This window comes from Dermacentor variabilis, chromosome 9 (genome assembly GCF_050947875.1).
Source record: "Dermacentor variabilis isolate Ectoservices chromosome 9, ASM5094787v1, whole genome shotgun sequence".
NCBI classification, from domain to species: domain Eukaryota; kingdom Metazoa; phylum Arthropoda; class Arachnida; order Ixodida; family Ixodidae; genus Dermacentor; species Dermacentor variabilis.
This window is the reverse complement of record NC_134576.1, coordinates 24,438,395-24,456,594: the sequence shown is the minus strand read 5'-3', so window position 1 is coordinate 24,456,594 and position 18,200 is coordinate 24,438,395. Positions and strand designations below refer to the sequence as shown.

The window sequence follows — 18,200 nt, the reverse complement described above, 5'->3', positions numbered from 1 at the left end:
CTCGTAATCGATCGTAATTAAGTCCAGCGCCTGGCCTCGAGGTAAACGTTAGTGTCGATGCTGCGTTTGCGTCGAGTGGGGAACCCTCGTGGCAGCTTCAAAGCGATAAACAGTAATTAGGAGAGCAGATATCCAACTGGGCCTGCTGTGATGCTAGGTCAATTTCCTGGGTACCATGACAAGGCTGTTCACGGTTGCTTGTCGGCAAGAGCGGGGCGCAGACGTGCATTGCAAAGGAAGCAATAATTTTCCAAGGTTATGCGAATCCCCGGGGCTACAGGGACTATTCGCAGCGCGTTATGTAGTACGCTCGATTCTTGGTTTCAGGAGTTTGACAGTTGCGTGGAGACGTGACGAAATACAAAAGTTTAATGAAAAATTAAAAGACGTTTCAGCTCCCACACGGGACCCTTGGTCACAGTTGTGCTGGGTTGGTATACTCTGTTTTCCTCCTCTTCCTGACCTTTCATGCCTCTTTCTGACCAGACGGGATTCCTTCAAACCCTGGATTTCATTCAGTGGAGACGATTCACACTAAATAAAGTATTCCCTGAAGTGCGACTTTATTGAACATCCCCGGGAGGCGAGAATCCTTTGAAAAGCTTGCCATCCGATTCCAAGTTTGTGTTCCGGCCGGAAGATCGATCGATCAATCAATCAATCAATCAATCAATCAATCAATCAATCAATCAATCAATCAATCAATCAATCAATCAATCAATCGTCGCTGGGACCGGCCGAGCGGGACGTGAATCAGCCGCGCGGTCAAATGATGCAACGCGATTCGGCGGAGCAGCGTTTAGACATCAAGCAAAAAGGCCGATGCGTTGGAAGCTGCAATGCCGCATAAGTGTACCGACTTTTGAAGCCTGGCACTATGAAAGTACGAACAGGATAAGCGCTGCCGCCCGCATCTCGCCGTCCCCATTTGTCCGTGTGGTTGGTCTGCTGCCTGTGTGTTTTCAGCAGTTCGAGTGCAGGTGCATTGCGTTTGACATATGTGGCGGCATTTGGTGCCGCTTGAGTTTAGTGCGGCAATGAGGCAGGGCGCAGGGAGGCGCTCCCTCACCCTGCCATGAAACACCTCGAGGCCACACACTGATGGCTGACCAGTAGTACTCTTGGGTCGGAAAATATATCGGTGGTGCTGTCCGTTGTGGGAATCCACCTTATGGGGACATATGTAAACTATAACTGTCCCAGGAAAAGAAGACGAAGTGCTTCTCTTGCGGAACACACCTCGCCCATCTCTGTGTTTTTCTGGACTTCTTACTGCACCTGTGGGGTCTACCGCCCCCTCCATCGCGGGGATGGATGTACAACACCCCGAGGTTCCTCCCGGTCCCCGTTCACCCGCGGACATCGGTTCGAGGAAGCGAGGAAATACGTCGAATGGTAGCGAGGACACAGAGCTGTACTGCGCATCAGGTGACGAGTCCTCGGAAGACAGCTTTCGACTTGTCCAGTACCGCAAGGCCAAGCGAAGAATTATCAACTCATCTTCGGCGTCCAGCTCGAACACTGTGCAAACAGCTCCTCAGCGATGGCCTCACTCCATCCTGGTTGTGCCACAGAACGCTACCGACAACCTGCGCGTCCTCAACAGGCAAGCGCTCTCCGTGTATCTAGAAAACACCGTGCCAAATGAGATCAAGGATGTTAGGATAAATACTAGGCGAAACATCCTGGCAATCGATGTGATGAACCCGAGTGCACTGACCATACTACAACATGTAACGCAGCTGGGAAACATCAAGGTCCGATCCATCGTGCCAACGAATGGTGTCACAATAACAGGAGTCATCTATGACATTGACAATGAAATATCTAATGCAGACCTCCCAATTCTCATAAAACCAGCAAGCGAACACAACGTGATTGTGCATGTTGTGAGAGGATAACACACGTTGTGAGAGGATAACCTTCAAAGGCGCCTGCCTTCCACCCTACGTGAAGGTCAGCCACTTTCGCCACCAGGTTCGACCATTTATTCCAAGACCAATGCAATGCTTCAATTGTCAGAAGATTGGACATGTGAAGGGTGTTTGCAGAAATTCGGCCGTGTGCCCTCGATGTGCCGAACCCCACTCAGAAGACAACTGCAGCGCAACCACGTTCAAGTGTCCTAACTGTCATGGTGATCACTGCGCCTCTTCCAAAGACTGTCCCCAGATCAAGAAAGAGATCACCATTCTTAAACAAATGGTGAGAGACAACGCTACCCACAAAGAGGCCGCTGTGAAAGTACGGCGAAGACGACGTCACCGACGAAGGTCTTCACGGCGGAAAACATCAAGCTTTCAGGAAAAGTCCCCTCGTCAAGCATCATCATCAGCGGACGTTTCCAGCACTCAGAACACCAATGTTGGAAGGAAGCAAACTGCCAGGTCTCTCTCAACAAAGGAATGGCCGCCACTTCCGCGTACACGACCGCCGGAAGAGCCGCACAAGAAGCCGCCCCCAATACAGCAAGGTGCTGTATCCGAGGAGTCGCGGAAAACAGATGAGCAAGTGATAGCACTTATAAGGCCTTTAATGAATGCCATTCGCGTGCTGCTAAGCAACATGCACACACCGTCTGCCAGAAGTGCGCTTCAAGTACTGGACGCTCTGAGTCCGGTGCTTGCAACCCTTGAGTAGATCATGGCTCCACAGCCACGGTCTTTTAGGGAAGAGGTCCGACAAGCAGCTATTTTTCAGTGGAATGCCCGCGGACTCAGAGCGCGCCTTTCGGATTTCCGTCGCTTCGTGTTCGCGAATATGTTTCCCATTATCGTCATTTGCGAGCCGAACTTATCGAACAAAATCAGGTTTTCTGGATATGAATCATTTATGTCGTCAGTTGTTTATGAAAACAGTAAGGTTTTGGTGTTTATTCGCCGTGACTTCACCTACACTCATCAGCCTGTACCACCTAATGACAGTAATCAATATATAGGCCTAAACGTAAGGAAATAGAATCTGGCCTTCACTTTTTTAGGCGCCTACCTATCTCCGTCAAGTCGATTTGATTACAAAAGACTACCAGACATCCTTTCCTCAACTTCCACTCCCTGGGTCATCACTGGAGATTTCAACGCCCATCATACACTCTGGGGAAGTCCGATCATCAACGCAAGAGGCAGAGCTCTGGTATCTTTCGCCTACAGTAATGAACTTTGGCTGCTGAATGATGGAAGTCCTACGTTCTTACGTGGCTCCACGTACAGCAGCTGTCTTGACTTGGCTTTCGTCTCACGAAGCCTAGTCAGACGTGCAGGGTGGTTTGCGGACATAGAGACGCACGGAAGCGACGATATCCCCACGTACATCAAGATCAGAGGATTGACCGCTTCCAAAATACGGGATAGGATCCAAAGAGTGGACTGGCCTAAATTTCAGTCTATTATGGAAGCACACTGCGACGCCAATCCATCTTTCGACTTGGAAGAGGCAATCAAGAGCGTGGTGCAAGACGCTATGCGTACTCTAACATGCTCCTCGAAACTCAATGATTTTGATGTGGAACTAGAACGACTTCGAGCAATCCGACGACGTGCTGAACGAAGATACCGACGTACGAAAACAATGGACGATCTACGGACCGCCAGGCGCACGCAAAAGAAGATGCAGCGCCGGTTAGACAAGCTCGAATCGCAACGTTGGGCTGCCTTCTGTGAGTCGCTAGATCCACGCAAGCCTTTATCGCAACTATGGAGAACAGTGCGCGGACTGCGGACACTTCCCGTACAGCGATTCCCATTCAAGGCACTTGCCCTCTCTCAAAAGAGATCGGAGATTGACGTGGCAGAGAATTTCTGCGCCAGATTATCCGGCCAACTCACAGCTACCAACATTCCATCGCATTCGAGCAGCTGTCCGCCACCACGTGATCACCGGTTGGATCTACCATTCTCGATCCACGAACTTAAGGCAGCATTAGCTTTGTGTAGCCGCACATCAGCGCCAGGACCTGACGGAATTTCTTACCGAGATCTGTGTCACCTGGGGAAGCGAGCGAGAGGGGTTCTTCTTGAGGTGTACAATGAATCTTGGAGAAATGGTACGCTACCTACAACCTGGAAGACAAGTCGCCTTGTTCCACTGCTGAAGCCTGGCAAGTCGCCGTTGGAGCTCTCATCATATCGCCCGATCGCTTTGGCGAGCTGTGTGGGCAAAGTAATGGAGAGGATGGTCCTAGGACGCCTGGAGTGGTACTTGGAGTACCACAACACCTACCCAGATGTCATGGCGGGCTTCCGACGCGGTCGATCATCGATCGATAACGTCGTCGACCTGGTGACCTACATTCAACATGAGAAACGCCGTAAGCGTCTCTGCGCATCCTTATTCCTCGACGTTAAAGGGGCGTATGACAACGTTACGCATGAAGCCATCCTCTCTGCTCTCGCAGAGGTAGGAGTGGGTGGTCGGGTGTCTCAATGGATACGGAGCTATCTATCCATGCGGTCCTTCTTTGTAAGCACCGAGGAAGGCCATACTTCTCTACATTATAGCTACCGCGGCGTCCCCCAGGGCGGTGTACTTAGCCCCGTGTTATTTAATCTAACACTAATTGCTCTCCATGAGCACGTGCCAACCACAGTCAGGCTATCAATGTACGCGGATGACATCTGCATATGGACATCTGCAGTAACACGCCTACAGCTGCGAGCGAGAATTCAGAAAGCCGCGACACAAACTGCTATCTACCTCCGTAATCGAGGCCTGGAAATTTCCTCCGAGAAATGCGCACTAGTGCCATTTACGCGCAAACCCATGGCAAACTACAGTGTAACGATAAATGGCCAAATAATACGACGGGTCCGATCGTACAAGTTTCTAGGTATCATAATCGACAGGGACTTGTCATGGAGCCCACAAATATCTTACGTGAAAAAACGGTTGACAGGCATCTGCCACCTGTTCAAGTTTTTCGCTGGCAAGACCTGGGGAATGTCGCCTAGTGCCATGTTACAACTGTACAGGGTGCTTTTTCTGGGATTTCTGCGATACAGCTTGCCAGCAATAAACAACACCGGCAAAACAAATCTATGCACAATACAAAGTCTTCATGGTCAAGTGCTCCGGATCTGTCTAGGCCTGCCTCAGAGTGCTTCAACAGTGGCTACGATAGCAATCGCTAGAGACCACCTTGTCAAGACCCACATTGAAATTGAAGTACTCAGGACCCATATAAGGCATCTAGCCAGGACTCCTCGTCACCATTTAGCCTCTCTACCAGCGGACAGGCCACACACATCTTTCAGCCAAACGATAACTGCATATGATGAATCGTTGCCAGCTTGTTTCACTCCGGCTGCGAGACCTTCGATCCCTCCATGGTGCCTCGCTCAGCCAAAAATCAACCTCGCAATACCTGGTATCTCGAAAAAAGCTGATCTGTCATCACCAGCCCTTAGACAGCTCACGCTACTATATTTGTACGAGAACTACCGTGACTCTACGCATATTTACACTGATGGATCTGTCCTTCCAAGCAGCTCCGCGGCGGCAATCGTCATACCAGCGAAAGCTACAACAATCAAATTTAAGACGACCCATGCGACAACATCGACGGCAGCAGAGCTCGCAGCGCTCTTTACTGCTCTTCATCACATTGGTGATGAACCGCCGCACAAATGGACAATATTCTGCGATTCGAAGGCGGCACTGCAGTCTCTACTGTCACCTTTACGACGCGGACCGCACGAACAACTAATATTCCATATTACAGAGACATTACACCATATAAGTGATGCAGGCCATGAAATAACCTTTCAGTGGCTTCCAAGTCACTGCGGGATTATCGGCAATGAACGGGCGGATCACGCTGCCCGCTCAGCCCATACTGAGGAGCGCCACGTCCCAATTCCTCTTTCTAGAACTGACGCGGCACGGAAGCTCCGCCTACTTGCTCGGCAGTGCACCGCGTCGCAATGAAATGAGCCACATTTAAGAAATCCGCGACTGTACTCACTTGATCCAACATTAAGTCTTCGAGCGCCATCACAGCTTCGCTGTAGAGACGCCACGCTTTTATATCGACTTTGGTTGGGCGTTGCCTTTACTAAAGCCTATGCCTTCCGCATGGGGATGACCGACACCCCAACCTGTGACCACTGCTGCCATGAAGAATCAATTGGCCATATTTTGTGCACCTGCCCGCAGTACAGTCCACAGAGGGCATGCCTTAGCCACGAACTTGACCAACTGGACGACCAACCGCTATCCGAAAAAAGAATTCTGCAACATCGAAACGACCTACCGTCACAGAAGAAGGCCGTGCAAGCGCTTTTGCGCTTCTTGCGATCTACCGGCCTGTGTGAACGACTTTAACTGGAACGCCTTTTGTGTGTGTGTCTCCATGTGTGCGCGTTCGTTTTTTTTTGCGTTTTCCTCTCTGTCATCTTTCTAACCCCTATCCCCCATCCCCAGTGTAGGGTAGCAAACCGGAGACTCCTGTCTGGTTAACCTCCCTGCCTTTCCTCTTCATTCTTTCTCTCTCTATAACTGTCCCAGAGACCGTGCTCCCCCAAATCATTTACTCACGCGTACAGCTGTGTTTCTGCTGTAAAACTTCAAGTAAGCAGCGCCATTATGCAGCATTCACACGTATAATTGGCGGGATCTTAGAAAATTTTCCTTTGTTCACGTGACGATTTGGAACGAAAGTCACGTGACGATTTGGAACTAGGCACCTCTCGGTCCTGATCCAGGCCACTGAACGAAATGCTCTCACTTGAACACGCCGAGGCACACGCCTTAGCCTCGACTTATGATAGCTGTCACTACAACTGATAACAGGGTAAGAGAGGTGGGAGGCTAGAATCGATTGAAAATAAAACGGTTTGTGTCTCGCATGACTTGCCGCATCACAAGCCTTGTCGCCTTTGGGACTGGCAGGAATATCTTTAGAAGCCCAGTCAAATCTCTGAATACTATGAGCTAATTTTTCCGGCACACTTTATTATACCCGCAGAAAATACCGCAGAAAATATTAAAAATGTGCCATTTCTCTTGTATGGTATGTACAATTCGTTCCTATAAGCCGCAAAATATCTTGGTATTTACGAATTCAACTCTCGCATACGTAACGCACTCTCACATTTGACCATATATACTCCACTCTTTCGCAACAGTCCACGGTTCCACATTCGTAGTGGACCTTTTCTTTTGTTGCTGAACATTGTTTCGGGACCATATTTCGAACACGCGTCTGCTCGCCTTTTTAAACATATGGGCTTTAATTGCGTGAACAGGACAGGAAATTCGAGATATCCTTATAATGAGCATTGTTACCCCGCCGTCGTTAATTGCAAGACACCTTCTCTGTTTCTGTAAAAAGAGAAACTTTATTACCCTCTTTCCATGATGGTGCTATTGAAGAATGATGGTGTTTCCGATAAGTGTTACTGCGAAACTGTCATCTATTGATCTAAAGGAATACCGAGTGTCGAGTTCATTTTAAGATTACATGACAGGTTGAATTGGATGTAAACATAACGAATTCAAGTTGCTCCACACGAGCATCATGCAGCTGGCGTGCTGCACGGCTGTAACAAAACGGACACTGAGCGATGCAATGCACCTCCCCCCCCCCCCCCAAAATCGTACAAAAAATCCAGCAGATTTTTGCGCTCGCTCCAGTTCTGAACTCATCTACTAGCGGTGGCAGCAGGCTCTCAGAACAGACGCGGACACTTCATTGCTATTGAATAATGGCACTGTCGCGCCTCAAGAGCAACTACAGACAGACAGAGAGACAGACAGACAGACAGACAGACAGACAGACACAGACAGACAGACAGACAGACAGACAGACAGACAGACAGACAGACAGACAGACAAGCAGACAGACAGACAGACAAGCAGACAAGTTGACAGACAGACAGACAGACAGACAGACAAGCAGACAGACAGACAAGCAGACAGACCGACAGACAAGCAGAGAGACAGACAGACAAGCAGACAGACCTACAGACAAGCAGACAGACATAGACAAGCAGACAGACCGACAGACAAGCCGACAGACAGACAGACAAGCAGACAGACCGACAAACAGACAGACAGACAGACCGACAGACAGACCGACAGACAAGCAGACAGACCGACATACAAGCAGACAGACAGACAAGCAGACAGACAGACAGACAGACAGACAGAGAGACAGACAAGCAGAGAGACAGACAGACAAGCAGACAGACATAGACAAGCAGACAGACAGACAGACAGACAAGCAGACAGACAGACCGACAGACAAGCAGACAGACCGACATACAAGCAGACAGACAGACAGACAAGCAGACAGACAGACAGACAGACAGACAGACAAGCAGACAGACCGACAGACAAGCAGACAGACATAGACAAACAGACAGACCGACAGACAAGCCGACAGACAGACAGACAAGCAGACAGACCGACAAACAGACAGACAGACAGACCGACTGACAGACAGACAGACCGACAGACAAGCAGACAGACCGACATACAAGCAGACAGACCGACAGACAAGCAGACAGACTGACAAGCAGACAGACAGACATACGAGCAGGGAGACAGACAGACAAGCAGACAGACATAGACAAGCAGACAGACAGACAGACAAGCAGACAGACCGACAAACAGACAGACAGACAGACCGACTGACAGACAGACAGACCGACAGACAAGCAGACAGACAGACAGACAAGCAGACAGACAGACAGACAGACAAGCAGACAGACCGACAAGCAGACAGACAGACAAGCAGACAGACAGACAGACAGACAAGCAGACAGACAGACAGACAGACAGACCGACAGACAAGCAGACAAACAGACAGACAAGCAGACAGACCGACACAGACCGACAGACAGACAGACTGACAGGCAGACAGACAGGCAGGCAGGCGGACAGACAGACAGACAGACCGACAGACAGACAGACCGACAGACAGACAGACAGGCAGACAGACAGAGACACCGACAGACAAGCAGACAGACAAACAGACAAGCAGACAGATAGACAGACAGACCGACAGACAGACATACCGACAGACAGACAGACAAGCAGACAGATAGACACAGACAGACAGACAGACCGACAGACAGACAGCGAACTTTATTTGATCCTGAGGAACTACTGTCAGGACCCCCTAACGGGAGGCCATTCTAGCTGCTGGCCCCGCCCACGTAGAGGACAGAACGCCGTGACACACCGCCCTTTCCTGGAACCTCCGGATAGCCTGGGCTTGCTTTCGGAGTACCGTGTTTCTGGTGCCCTATTCCCATTCGGCTTCGCTGGAGAGAAGGTCGTTAGGCAACATGGGACATCGCCAGAGCATGTGAACCATAGAGCAAAAGGTTTCACGGCAGTCGGGACAACTAGGGTCCACATCCGAGTATGTACTACTGAGGAATCCCCGCGACGGGAAAGATCCAGTCTGCAACATTTTGAGAGGTGCTGACTGACCTCTACTGAGCTTCGGGTGAGGAAGAGGATAAACTAGCCTACCAAGTTGGTATTGTTTAGTAATTTCATTAAATGTGAGAAGTCGATCGCTGAGTCTCTTCCTGCCCCTCCGGAGCCTCCAGACCGTCGCGGCGCGAGAGTTCTCTCGCACGGTCGTGGGGCAGCTCGTTGAGGTTTGGGAAGCCCTCGAGAACGTTCGTCCCCGTGTGTGCAGGGAACCACATGGCATTATGAGAACCAGGGCAAGCCCTTTTCTCTAGAATAGAGGCCGCCTCTCGAGCGAGGTTTCCCGATTCGAAAGCTCTGATTGCATCTCTTGAGTCGGTGTAAATGTAGGAACGCTCTGGGTCGCACTAGGCCAGCGCAACCACAATTCGCTCTCCTATACTCGGGGTGGCCGCTCTTGCCGAGGCGGAGGAGCGAAGCAACCCCCGCCTGTCTACAACCGATAACGCGAACATTCTCCTGTTTCCGTACTGCGCCGCATCGACAAAGACCGCAGTCTCTCTGTAATTCCCAACTTTCTTGGCTCGTGCACGGGCTTTACGTCTTCCCTCATTAAGCTGTGAGTGAGTGAGTGAGTGAAGTAACTTTACCCTCATTAAGCTGTGGATGTACGTTCCGAGGGAAGGGCCTCAACAGGTAGGTCGCCATCGTTTCCCGTGTCAGTGTTACGCGCCGGTCCTACATTATGCTAGGAGCCATACCAACCTCGTCAAGAATTCGTATGCCAGCCTTGGTCGACGATAGCCTAACCACCTGGTGCCTCTATGATCTCGTCTACGTTATTGTGCATCCCGAGTTGATGTAGCCTGTCGGAGCTCGTGGCAATAGGCAAGCCTAGCATTCTCTTGATGCTCTTGCGCATGAGGGTATTTAACTTGGTCTTTTCCGTTTTGGTCCATACTAGAGTTGACGCCACATAGTTAACATGGCTCATGAGAAACGCGTAGTACATTCGAAGGAGGTTGTTTTCACCTAATCTCTTCTTTCAGTTGGACACCCTAGCGATTAACCGCACTATATTATCTGTCTTGACTGCAACCTGTGTAGTTCTGGCATTACAGCCCCTCGCGTCTATGAGCAGACCTAGGATCTTAACTGAGTCGACTCTAGGAATTTTCTGCCCATTATTCTCGTATAATACCACGGGTAGCTGGTTGAGGGGGGTCAGAACCCTGCCTTGCGGGTGTGTAAAGTAACACCTCCGACTTACTCGGAGACAGCTTGAGACCCCATGTCCGCGAGGTAAGCCTCTGTCTCGTCCAAGGCTGCTTGTAGAGCTTGCTCCATTTCCGCTAGGGAGACCCCTGGCCACCAGATCGTTATGTCATATGCGTAGAGTGCGTGACTTATGCTCCGGAGGCCGCCCAGCCTGTCTGAAAGACCCTTCATGACTATATTGACGAGCAGTGGTGAGATGACCGATCCCTGGGGGGTACCCCGTGCCCCCAATACGCACACGTTCAACCGACTCTGCCCCACCTGAATAGTAGCGGTTCTATTCATGAGAAAGGACCTGACAAAGGCATGAAATTTGACTCCCAGGCCTATCCCGGCCATGGCTTGGAGTATGTATCGATGCAATATTGTGTCGAACGCCTTAGTGAAGCCCAGGGCGAGAATCCCTCTGAAGTACCGGGTGCAGCTGTCAAAGATTTGTTTCTTCAGCAGTAGCATAACCTCTTCCGTCGATAGGCCGGGCCGAAGACCAACCATATTATGTGGGAAAGGGTCCCCGCGCTCTGTATACCCAGAAACCCTGTTCAAAATCGCGTGCTCCGCTACCTTGCCTATGCACGAGGTTAGGGACATTGGTCTCATGTTGTCCAAATGAAGGGGTTTTGCAGGTTTAGGGATGAGTATCACTGTAGTAGCCCTACATCTGTCGGGCACCTGTCCTGTCTCCCATACCTTGTCGACCTCCTTAGTAGTTCCATTGCCTTGTCGTCCAGGTTTCGTAATAGCCTGTTTGAAACCTTATCCGGACCCGGAGCCGATCTGCTGTTTAAATTGTAGAGCACCGCCCTAATCTCCGATTCTGTGAAGGGCGCGTGCAGCACCTCCACCGTCGCGCACTCGATCTGTGGATAATCCTCTTCCTGCGTCGGCCTTATGGTATCTGCGACCGCATTCAAAAGCGACTGTTCAATACCTCCCTCCGGTTTGTGCCTGCGTATGACTTTACTAAGTGTTTGCCTTTGATTCCGCTTGGAAGGAGGTTCCACTCTTTCCTGAGCGCATGGACCCGCCTACTGCCGCGCAGACCTTGTCCCATTGTTACCTATTGAGCTCCGCAACCTTTTCCTTCAGCCTGCGGTTTAGACGTTGTGTTTTCCACCTCATCATAATTGAGTCTTTGGCCTCCAACAGGTGCGATAGGTGCGGGTCTATTCTTAGGACCTCCGCTTCCGTTTTGCTACCTTAGTAGCCCTCTCTACGTCCTCCGTGAGCGAGCCGATAGCCTCGCCAAATTACGAAAATGTGCTCGTTCGCTCCTTCCTAAGTTTCCAGAAATCCTCCCAGTACGTGACTAGAAATACACTGGCCGGTGAGGTGTCCACTTTTAATGTTACCGCCGCTATAAAGTGGCCACTGGCCAGGTTCTCCTGCTTATTTACCCACGTGACGTTACCTACGTTCCTCACACATGCCAAATGAAGCGTTGTGTCTCGCGCAACTGGCGAGCTTAAGCCACCTGTGCGGTATAACCTCCACGAAAAGGGTCTCCATGCTACCTCGTCCAGATTGGATTGGATGCTCAACAAAGGCTAAATCTTTCTGATCATCGTGGCTAGTCCTCTGCCTCCCTCATTCCTGATCGACACAGTGTTGAAGCCAGAGGGTAGGGACGTCGCATGGTGTCTCCTTTAATAACAAAATCTGTGGTTTTTCCACCTCATTCGCCAAAAATTGCCGTAGCGGGACCTTGTGCCTTTGAACACTAGCGCAGTTCCACTGCCAGATTACCAGCTCTTTGTGATTGCCCGCCATGTTGCTATATTACCATGGCTTGCTCTACGCCGAGAGCAACCTTGGAGTGATTCACTGCCTTGCTTTGCGCTCGGACGTAAGACCTACTACCATGCTCTGGCGAAGCCGACTGCGTTACCTCCGTGGGTCTCTGTTGCTCCTTCTTCGTCTTCCCTTTGACACAATCCGCCCAGGTAGGCTCCTCCTGGGTCCTCCCGCTGGACACCGAGAGCCCTTTGGATCGAGAGCGGTGCCTGATTGAGCCGTGCTTCCGCGCAGCTGGCGTGTGAGAGCGGCTTCTCTCGGTGCTGCACTCCCGCACAGCTGGCGTGCGCGAGCAGCTCCTGCCGCCCGCCTTGTTGACGTCGGTCCTCAACTGCAGCTGCTCGGCGCGTCGGCGCAGCTGCCGCCGTCTTCTTCTGACGATATAGGGAACTTGAAATTTGTCCCTGCACTCCTTGGCCGCTGTGGGGTGCGGGCCGCCGCACAACGTGCATTTCGGATCGCACTGGTGATCTTCCGTCGGCGATCGTTTGCCGCAGGTGCAACACCACTTGCTTCCCGGGCTGGGACACACGTCAGCCCGGTGTCCCAGTCCTCCACACGCGTAGCAGACTTCCGTGTGGCTTGGGTATAGCGTGTAGCCAAATATGCTCGCGCCGCATACCCCGTCGTTGGGCATACCCTTGAAAAGCAGCACCACCGCTGTGGTGTTCTTGATCCGCCTGGTCTCTGAAGCGCCCAAATTCCGATGATTCGCAATCCGCCTCTTTCATGTCGCGACGGCGCTTGCGCCCTGCCCTAGCGGATTAGTCGCGAAACGTTTTGGAAGGGTCGCGCGCGTGGCCGCGCGCCGGGAAGTCCCCCGAAAAAAAAAAAAAGAAGCGCTCGGACGCGCGCTGCTACAAACACTCGTGCCGTGTACCGCGTTCAAACTCTACTGTTAGCTCGACATCGGTACGGTGCCGAAAACGTGCGTAGCGTAAGACCGCAACTCCACTTTAAAAGAGAAACCTGCCAGGGCATCGTTCGAGTTGTCGGGACTGCACTGTGAGCCAGGTAGTTGTCGGCTTTCATGAATGACTCGCTAATTTAACGAAAAAACCGTGCGTTACACTTGGCCGACACTTAAGTACATCACGTTGCTGACGAAGTCTTCTTGCAGCATCGGTCCTCACTTGCTGGTGGTGGCAGCGCGTTCCATACTGTGCGTACTTGTAAGACTCGCAACACTGGGTCGATACGAGACCGACAAGACGCTCATTCCAATGATTGACCGACTATTGTGCGTCACTGAAACCTTTTTATCATATCAGGTCGACAACGACGCAACCGACGAGCGCGGTTTGTACTGCGACAGGCGATTTGTCGAAGGCACCGGCAAAATCGGCGTGCCGACCATCGTTCGACCGAACCCCGCGCGATCGGCCTTCGAACCGACAACACAATAGAAACAGCGTCTTCACTTGTATATATAATTAATCGTGCTCAAAATGGGAGTCAAGCACGCCTGCCAAGTTGAAATGCACAAGCTTTAACCCTCTCAAGCCGCTCACACGAAGGTTGGGCCAATGTCCATCCTGTTCAGCGAAGGTTAACCTGGTGCCGTCGAGTTCGTGCACTCGCTACCGGCGGACCTGAACTGAAATGTGAGCAGTTGGGTCGAACGAAACTGCTTTTATAGTTCAATTCTGGCCTTAGCGATTTGAAATCAGCTACACTTCACTTCGCACGGCGCGTACACAATAAGCGGTAAGCGGCGACACAGCGCTGTGCCAACATCTGTACGTCACCGTACCTATAGGCTGTTGGCCGCATTCGCTACGTATATGGGTGGGACTGGACGTGTTGCTTTGGTGACACATTTCTCAATTTCAGAGATGCACTGTTTGCCTCTGAGTCAAGTGGCAAACAAGATACGGTGTATTCGGTATACAGCAGCATAAACAACCGCCTCGCTCATTTATACCAACGCCGTGTGAGCGATGGCATCCGCGCGTTTTCGTGAGAGAACAACATGGCCTACGAATGAGCACTTATGCGAGCACTGTTTTCTCTAATAATGCTCTATGGCACGCTAAAACTGTAAGTATGACGGAGTTCAAGAAAAGCGAGAATGAGTTAACAGCCCGTAATGTATGTATCTGTATCACAGTTGCCGTTGTTTAAGTGGCTCTGCCGCTCATATTGACTCGACTCATGGTGTAACAACATGGCACATATGCGCAGATATGCATGTTTTGCTACATTTTGACACTGTTTCATATCAGCGATGGACCTTTTCCACAATATTTGACGATGACAACGAACTGCGGCTGTAGATATCGAAGTAAACAAGTGCACCGCTTTAATAAATCCGACGCAGAAGGTTGCGCTCGAAGAATTTTTGAATATGCGAAACATCTGAATAATCTGTAAAAAGAATACAAAAAGTGATGTCCAAGTGCAGAAATCAGTGACAAATCCCAAGGCAGCCGTGCCGCCAAACGGAACTGAGCGTGCCTTTATCGGCCGCACTGTTTGCAGAACATCGCACTCAGGCCTGCTCACCCAGTAGTCATTGCGTGCTACGTGGCTTCAGGAACGACATGCTGTCCCGAAGAAGCCATTAATAATGATTCGTCATCCACGAAACGCACAACCAACGCGCACTCAACGTGGGCGCAGGTGCACAGATCAACCGGCGAAAGCCCCGAGACCCTTCCAAAACGTTTTCAGCGGCGTGCGGCAGAGGGCAGCACAGGAAAATGAAAGAGGCGGATTCTCGCTCTGAGTTGAGCCTCGCTGACTTGCACGCCGACTCCTCTTATGACTCCCTTACACGTATTCTCGGATGAAGCCATGTACGCCGCCACACCAATCCTGCCTTCGCCAAGCCTGATCTGCTGCACTCAGGCGTACGCGTCCGCGTTTTTCTCGTGCGGAGTGCACACCACACAAATGTACTGAACTCCATTGGGGCACATCGGGTCCTCTTCGATTGCGGCTGGAGCCAAGGATGCCGCCACAGCCAAGGCTTCCTCAAAGCGTATTCTACTGGCTTTGTTTACATCCAGGCCGTCCCGCGGTCTGACAATGATGCGAAAGGTGTCCCTCGGCAGTCGAGGAAGCCTCGAAGCAGCGGTGACGCGTCGCATCCTGTCGCGTGGTGCAGCCGCCGTCCCTCCGTCTGCCACGTGTATTTCCACCGTCTTGAGCCGAAGAATATTCTTCCCTACGCCTGCCGGGCCCACGGCCGTACGCACCTTCCTTGAGTAATCTCTCCTCCCTCCACAACGTCCATACTGGGTTCCAAGTCCCACATGTGCGGGAGTGGGCCTAAACCTAGCCTCGCCGTGTTTCAAACACTCAAAGAACGGCGAAAAGTCCTTCGACCGATGAAAATGCGGTATGGGCAGAGTCCTCTTGACTTGCCTCGTCAATTAAGGCATAAATCACCCGGTTCCACAGGAAGAGCCACTCGAGAACATTGGTGAAAGCCGGAGCTGGTGTCAATGCGTCCGCACTAGTCGACTTCTTCTTCGACCCAAGAAAAACTCCTTATTTCTTTTTCTTAAAGTTAATCTGTCCTGTTCGTATCGCTTGTACCATCGCCTGTGCTGCTTGCCAAGTTGATTTAATTAAAAGCTTACTCTACGCAATGCTCGCAACATCATGTTCGTCCACTAGCGTATTTTTGGCGTAGCACCCCGAAATGTACGCGCACAAACACCACCACTTATTTTGTTACATGATATGTATAAACTGCTGGCGCCTTTATTCGGCGCCTGTTACTCCTTTTCACATAGAGCAAATCTCATAGCAAGAATGAAGAAAGAAGCCGGTACTGAACAATCTCATTATTTTATGCGCACAGCCTACAATTTACAAACATCAAATGGAGGAGTAACACGACAGCCATGTGTTGTGTTGCTCCTTACACGACAGTCGTATTACACGACGACACTAATGTGCCGTATTGCTCCTTACATGGCAGCCATGCTACACGACACCCTTGTGCTACTCCTTACACGATACGCATGTTACGCGACCGCCATGTGTCGTGTTACTCCCTACATGACAGCCATGTTACACGACAGCCATGTTACACGACACTGATGTGTCGTGTGACTGCCTATACGACAGAATTAGCCGCGTTTACATGAATGCGACAGAATTCGAAAGCACCTTATCCCATTTCCTAGCGCATCACGAGTAATTCCAGCGCTTACATGCCTGGTGCAATGCCCCTGGTGCAATGGTGGCGGCGCACGGTGTCGCACATCCAATACAAAGGAACGTTTCCGGTGCTTCCGGCATAACCGGTTCCCGGTTTTTTCTTGGCTAGGTCACTGCATGGAATGACGCCACATTCCCGATTAAGATTTTTTTTTAAATACAACGCTGCGTTTCCATGTTGCGCTGACGCCGAGAGTCCAGCAGCTTTCCTATTATCATTTCATTAATGATTACAAGAAACGCCATCGTTTCATCCGGAGAAAAATAGGTGCGCGGCGCGCACGTTACGGAGGGATCCGACGTCTCCAGATTGGGGTTGGCATTTTCTGAGCGATCTAGGTACCCGGAAGCTCGGCGAGTGCAGCCGATCCGCAGCAAATCCCTGCCAATAATTAAGAGGACGCTTTAGCTCGGGTGCTCCTACCTAAATACATGTAAAAGGAGAATTCGTTTTTTTTCGGCAACCACTGCGCCAAATTTGACGAGGTTTCTTGCATTTAAACAAAAACTAAATATCTAGTGACTGTTGTTTGCAATTGTTGATTTAGGCGTCAATTTTTTATTAAAAATTGGCAAATGTAGCAAATTTTCCAAGAACGATACTATCAAGTTTACAACTCTGTAACTCAGCAATAAAAGTATGATATCACAATTATGTTGCTTGCATCTAATAGTACATCCAAAGCGGGCAAAAGTGATATCTTACACATGGATCTCAAACAATTTAGTGATATGGAAATACAACTTTTGCAGAACCCATGCACACAATGTAACAAATTCAAGTAAGACATAAATTGACATATAGAATTTGTCCGCTTTGAATTATCTAATGGGTGTCGTTGATAGAACCGTGACATGTGTTCTTGATGCAGCGCTATTAATTTATAAACTTCGTGCGTTTATCTTTTTGACTGGCCGTTAGCAAAGAGGCCAGCGTTGTAGCGAGCGCTCACAAGGTGGCGACTCCAGTTGAATCCACATAAAGCCCCTAAAACTTCGTAAAGTAGTGCCACTCTCCTCCTCCGCCTTCACTCCTCCTCGTTTCTCCTCTCTTTCACGCTCCCTCCTCGACCATGGCGCCGCCTACGATGCTCGAGCGCAGCAGACGACCTTTCGCAGAGTGAATGCACGCATAGCAAGGCAGTGCTCTTTAGGCGTTCACGTTGGCTTTCCAGCTCCGCGTAACTTCGTGTACAGCATAGAATTTCTAGTCGGATGCTTGTACAAATTCGGTAACGGCAGCTTTTGTTTCATTTTTTGATAACTATTTCTTAAAGAAGTCTCTGAAGGAGTGTTAACGCTGTGCGTGGACGACTGCGAATGTATCGCGTGCCCTACAATTAGGTACGCAACATTTGTCAAGAGCGTGTCGCAAGATCTTGTTGCGAATGGTTGTAAATAACACGTTTACCATCGAATGACAACCTCTTGGCTTCCAGCAAGCCCTCAGCCTAAAGAATCCGCGCCGCCCTTACCATGTGAATTCGCGGCGCGTATGAGCTATGACCTACAAAGGCTGACGGAGATCACTGCTCTGGAGGTTCGAAAGTGTATTACAAGCTACAGTGCCGCCA

General features: G+C 50.5%; 1 protein-coding gene across 2 annotated transcripts in view; it reads right to left on the bottom strand.

The window, feature by feature from the left end:
* Positions 1-18,200, bottom strand: part of LOC142592555 (uncharacterized) — a 415,001-nt gene that overhangs the window by 351,431 nt on the left and 45,370 nt on the right. Inside the window, exon 1 of one of the 2 annotated variants that reach the window (XM_075704063.1) lies at positions 12,548-13,108. The exons of the other annotated variant lie outside the window; for it this stretch is intronic. Within the exon in view, the coding sequence (XP_075560178.1) occupies positions 12,548-12,905 (358 nt within the window). The 5' untranslated portion in view covers positions 12,906-13,108. Of the gene's footprint in view, positions 1-12,547; positions 13,109-18,200 lie in introns of those variants that run through there. 2 annotated transcript variants of the gene reach the window in all.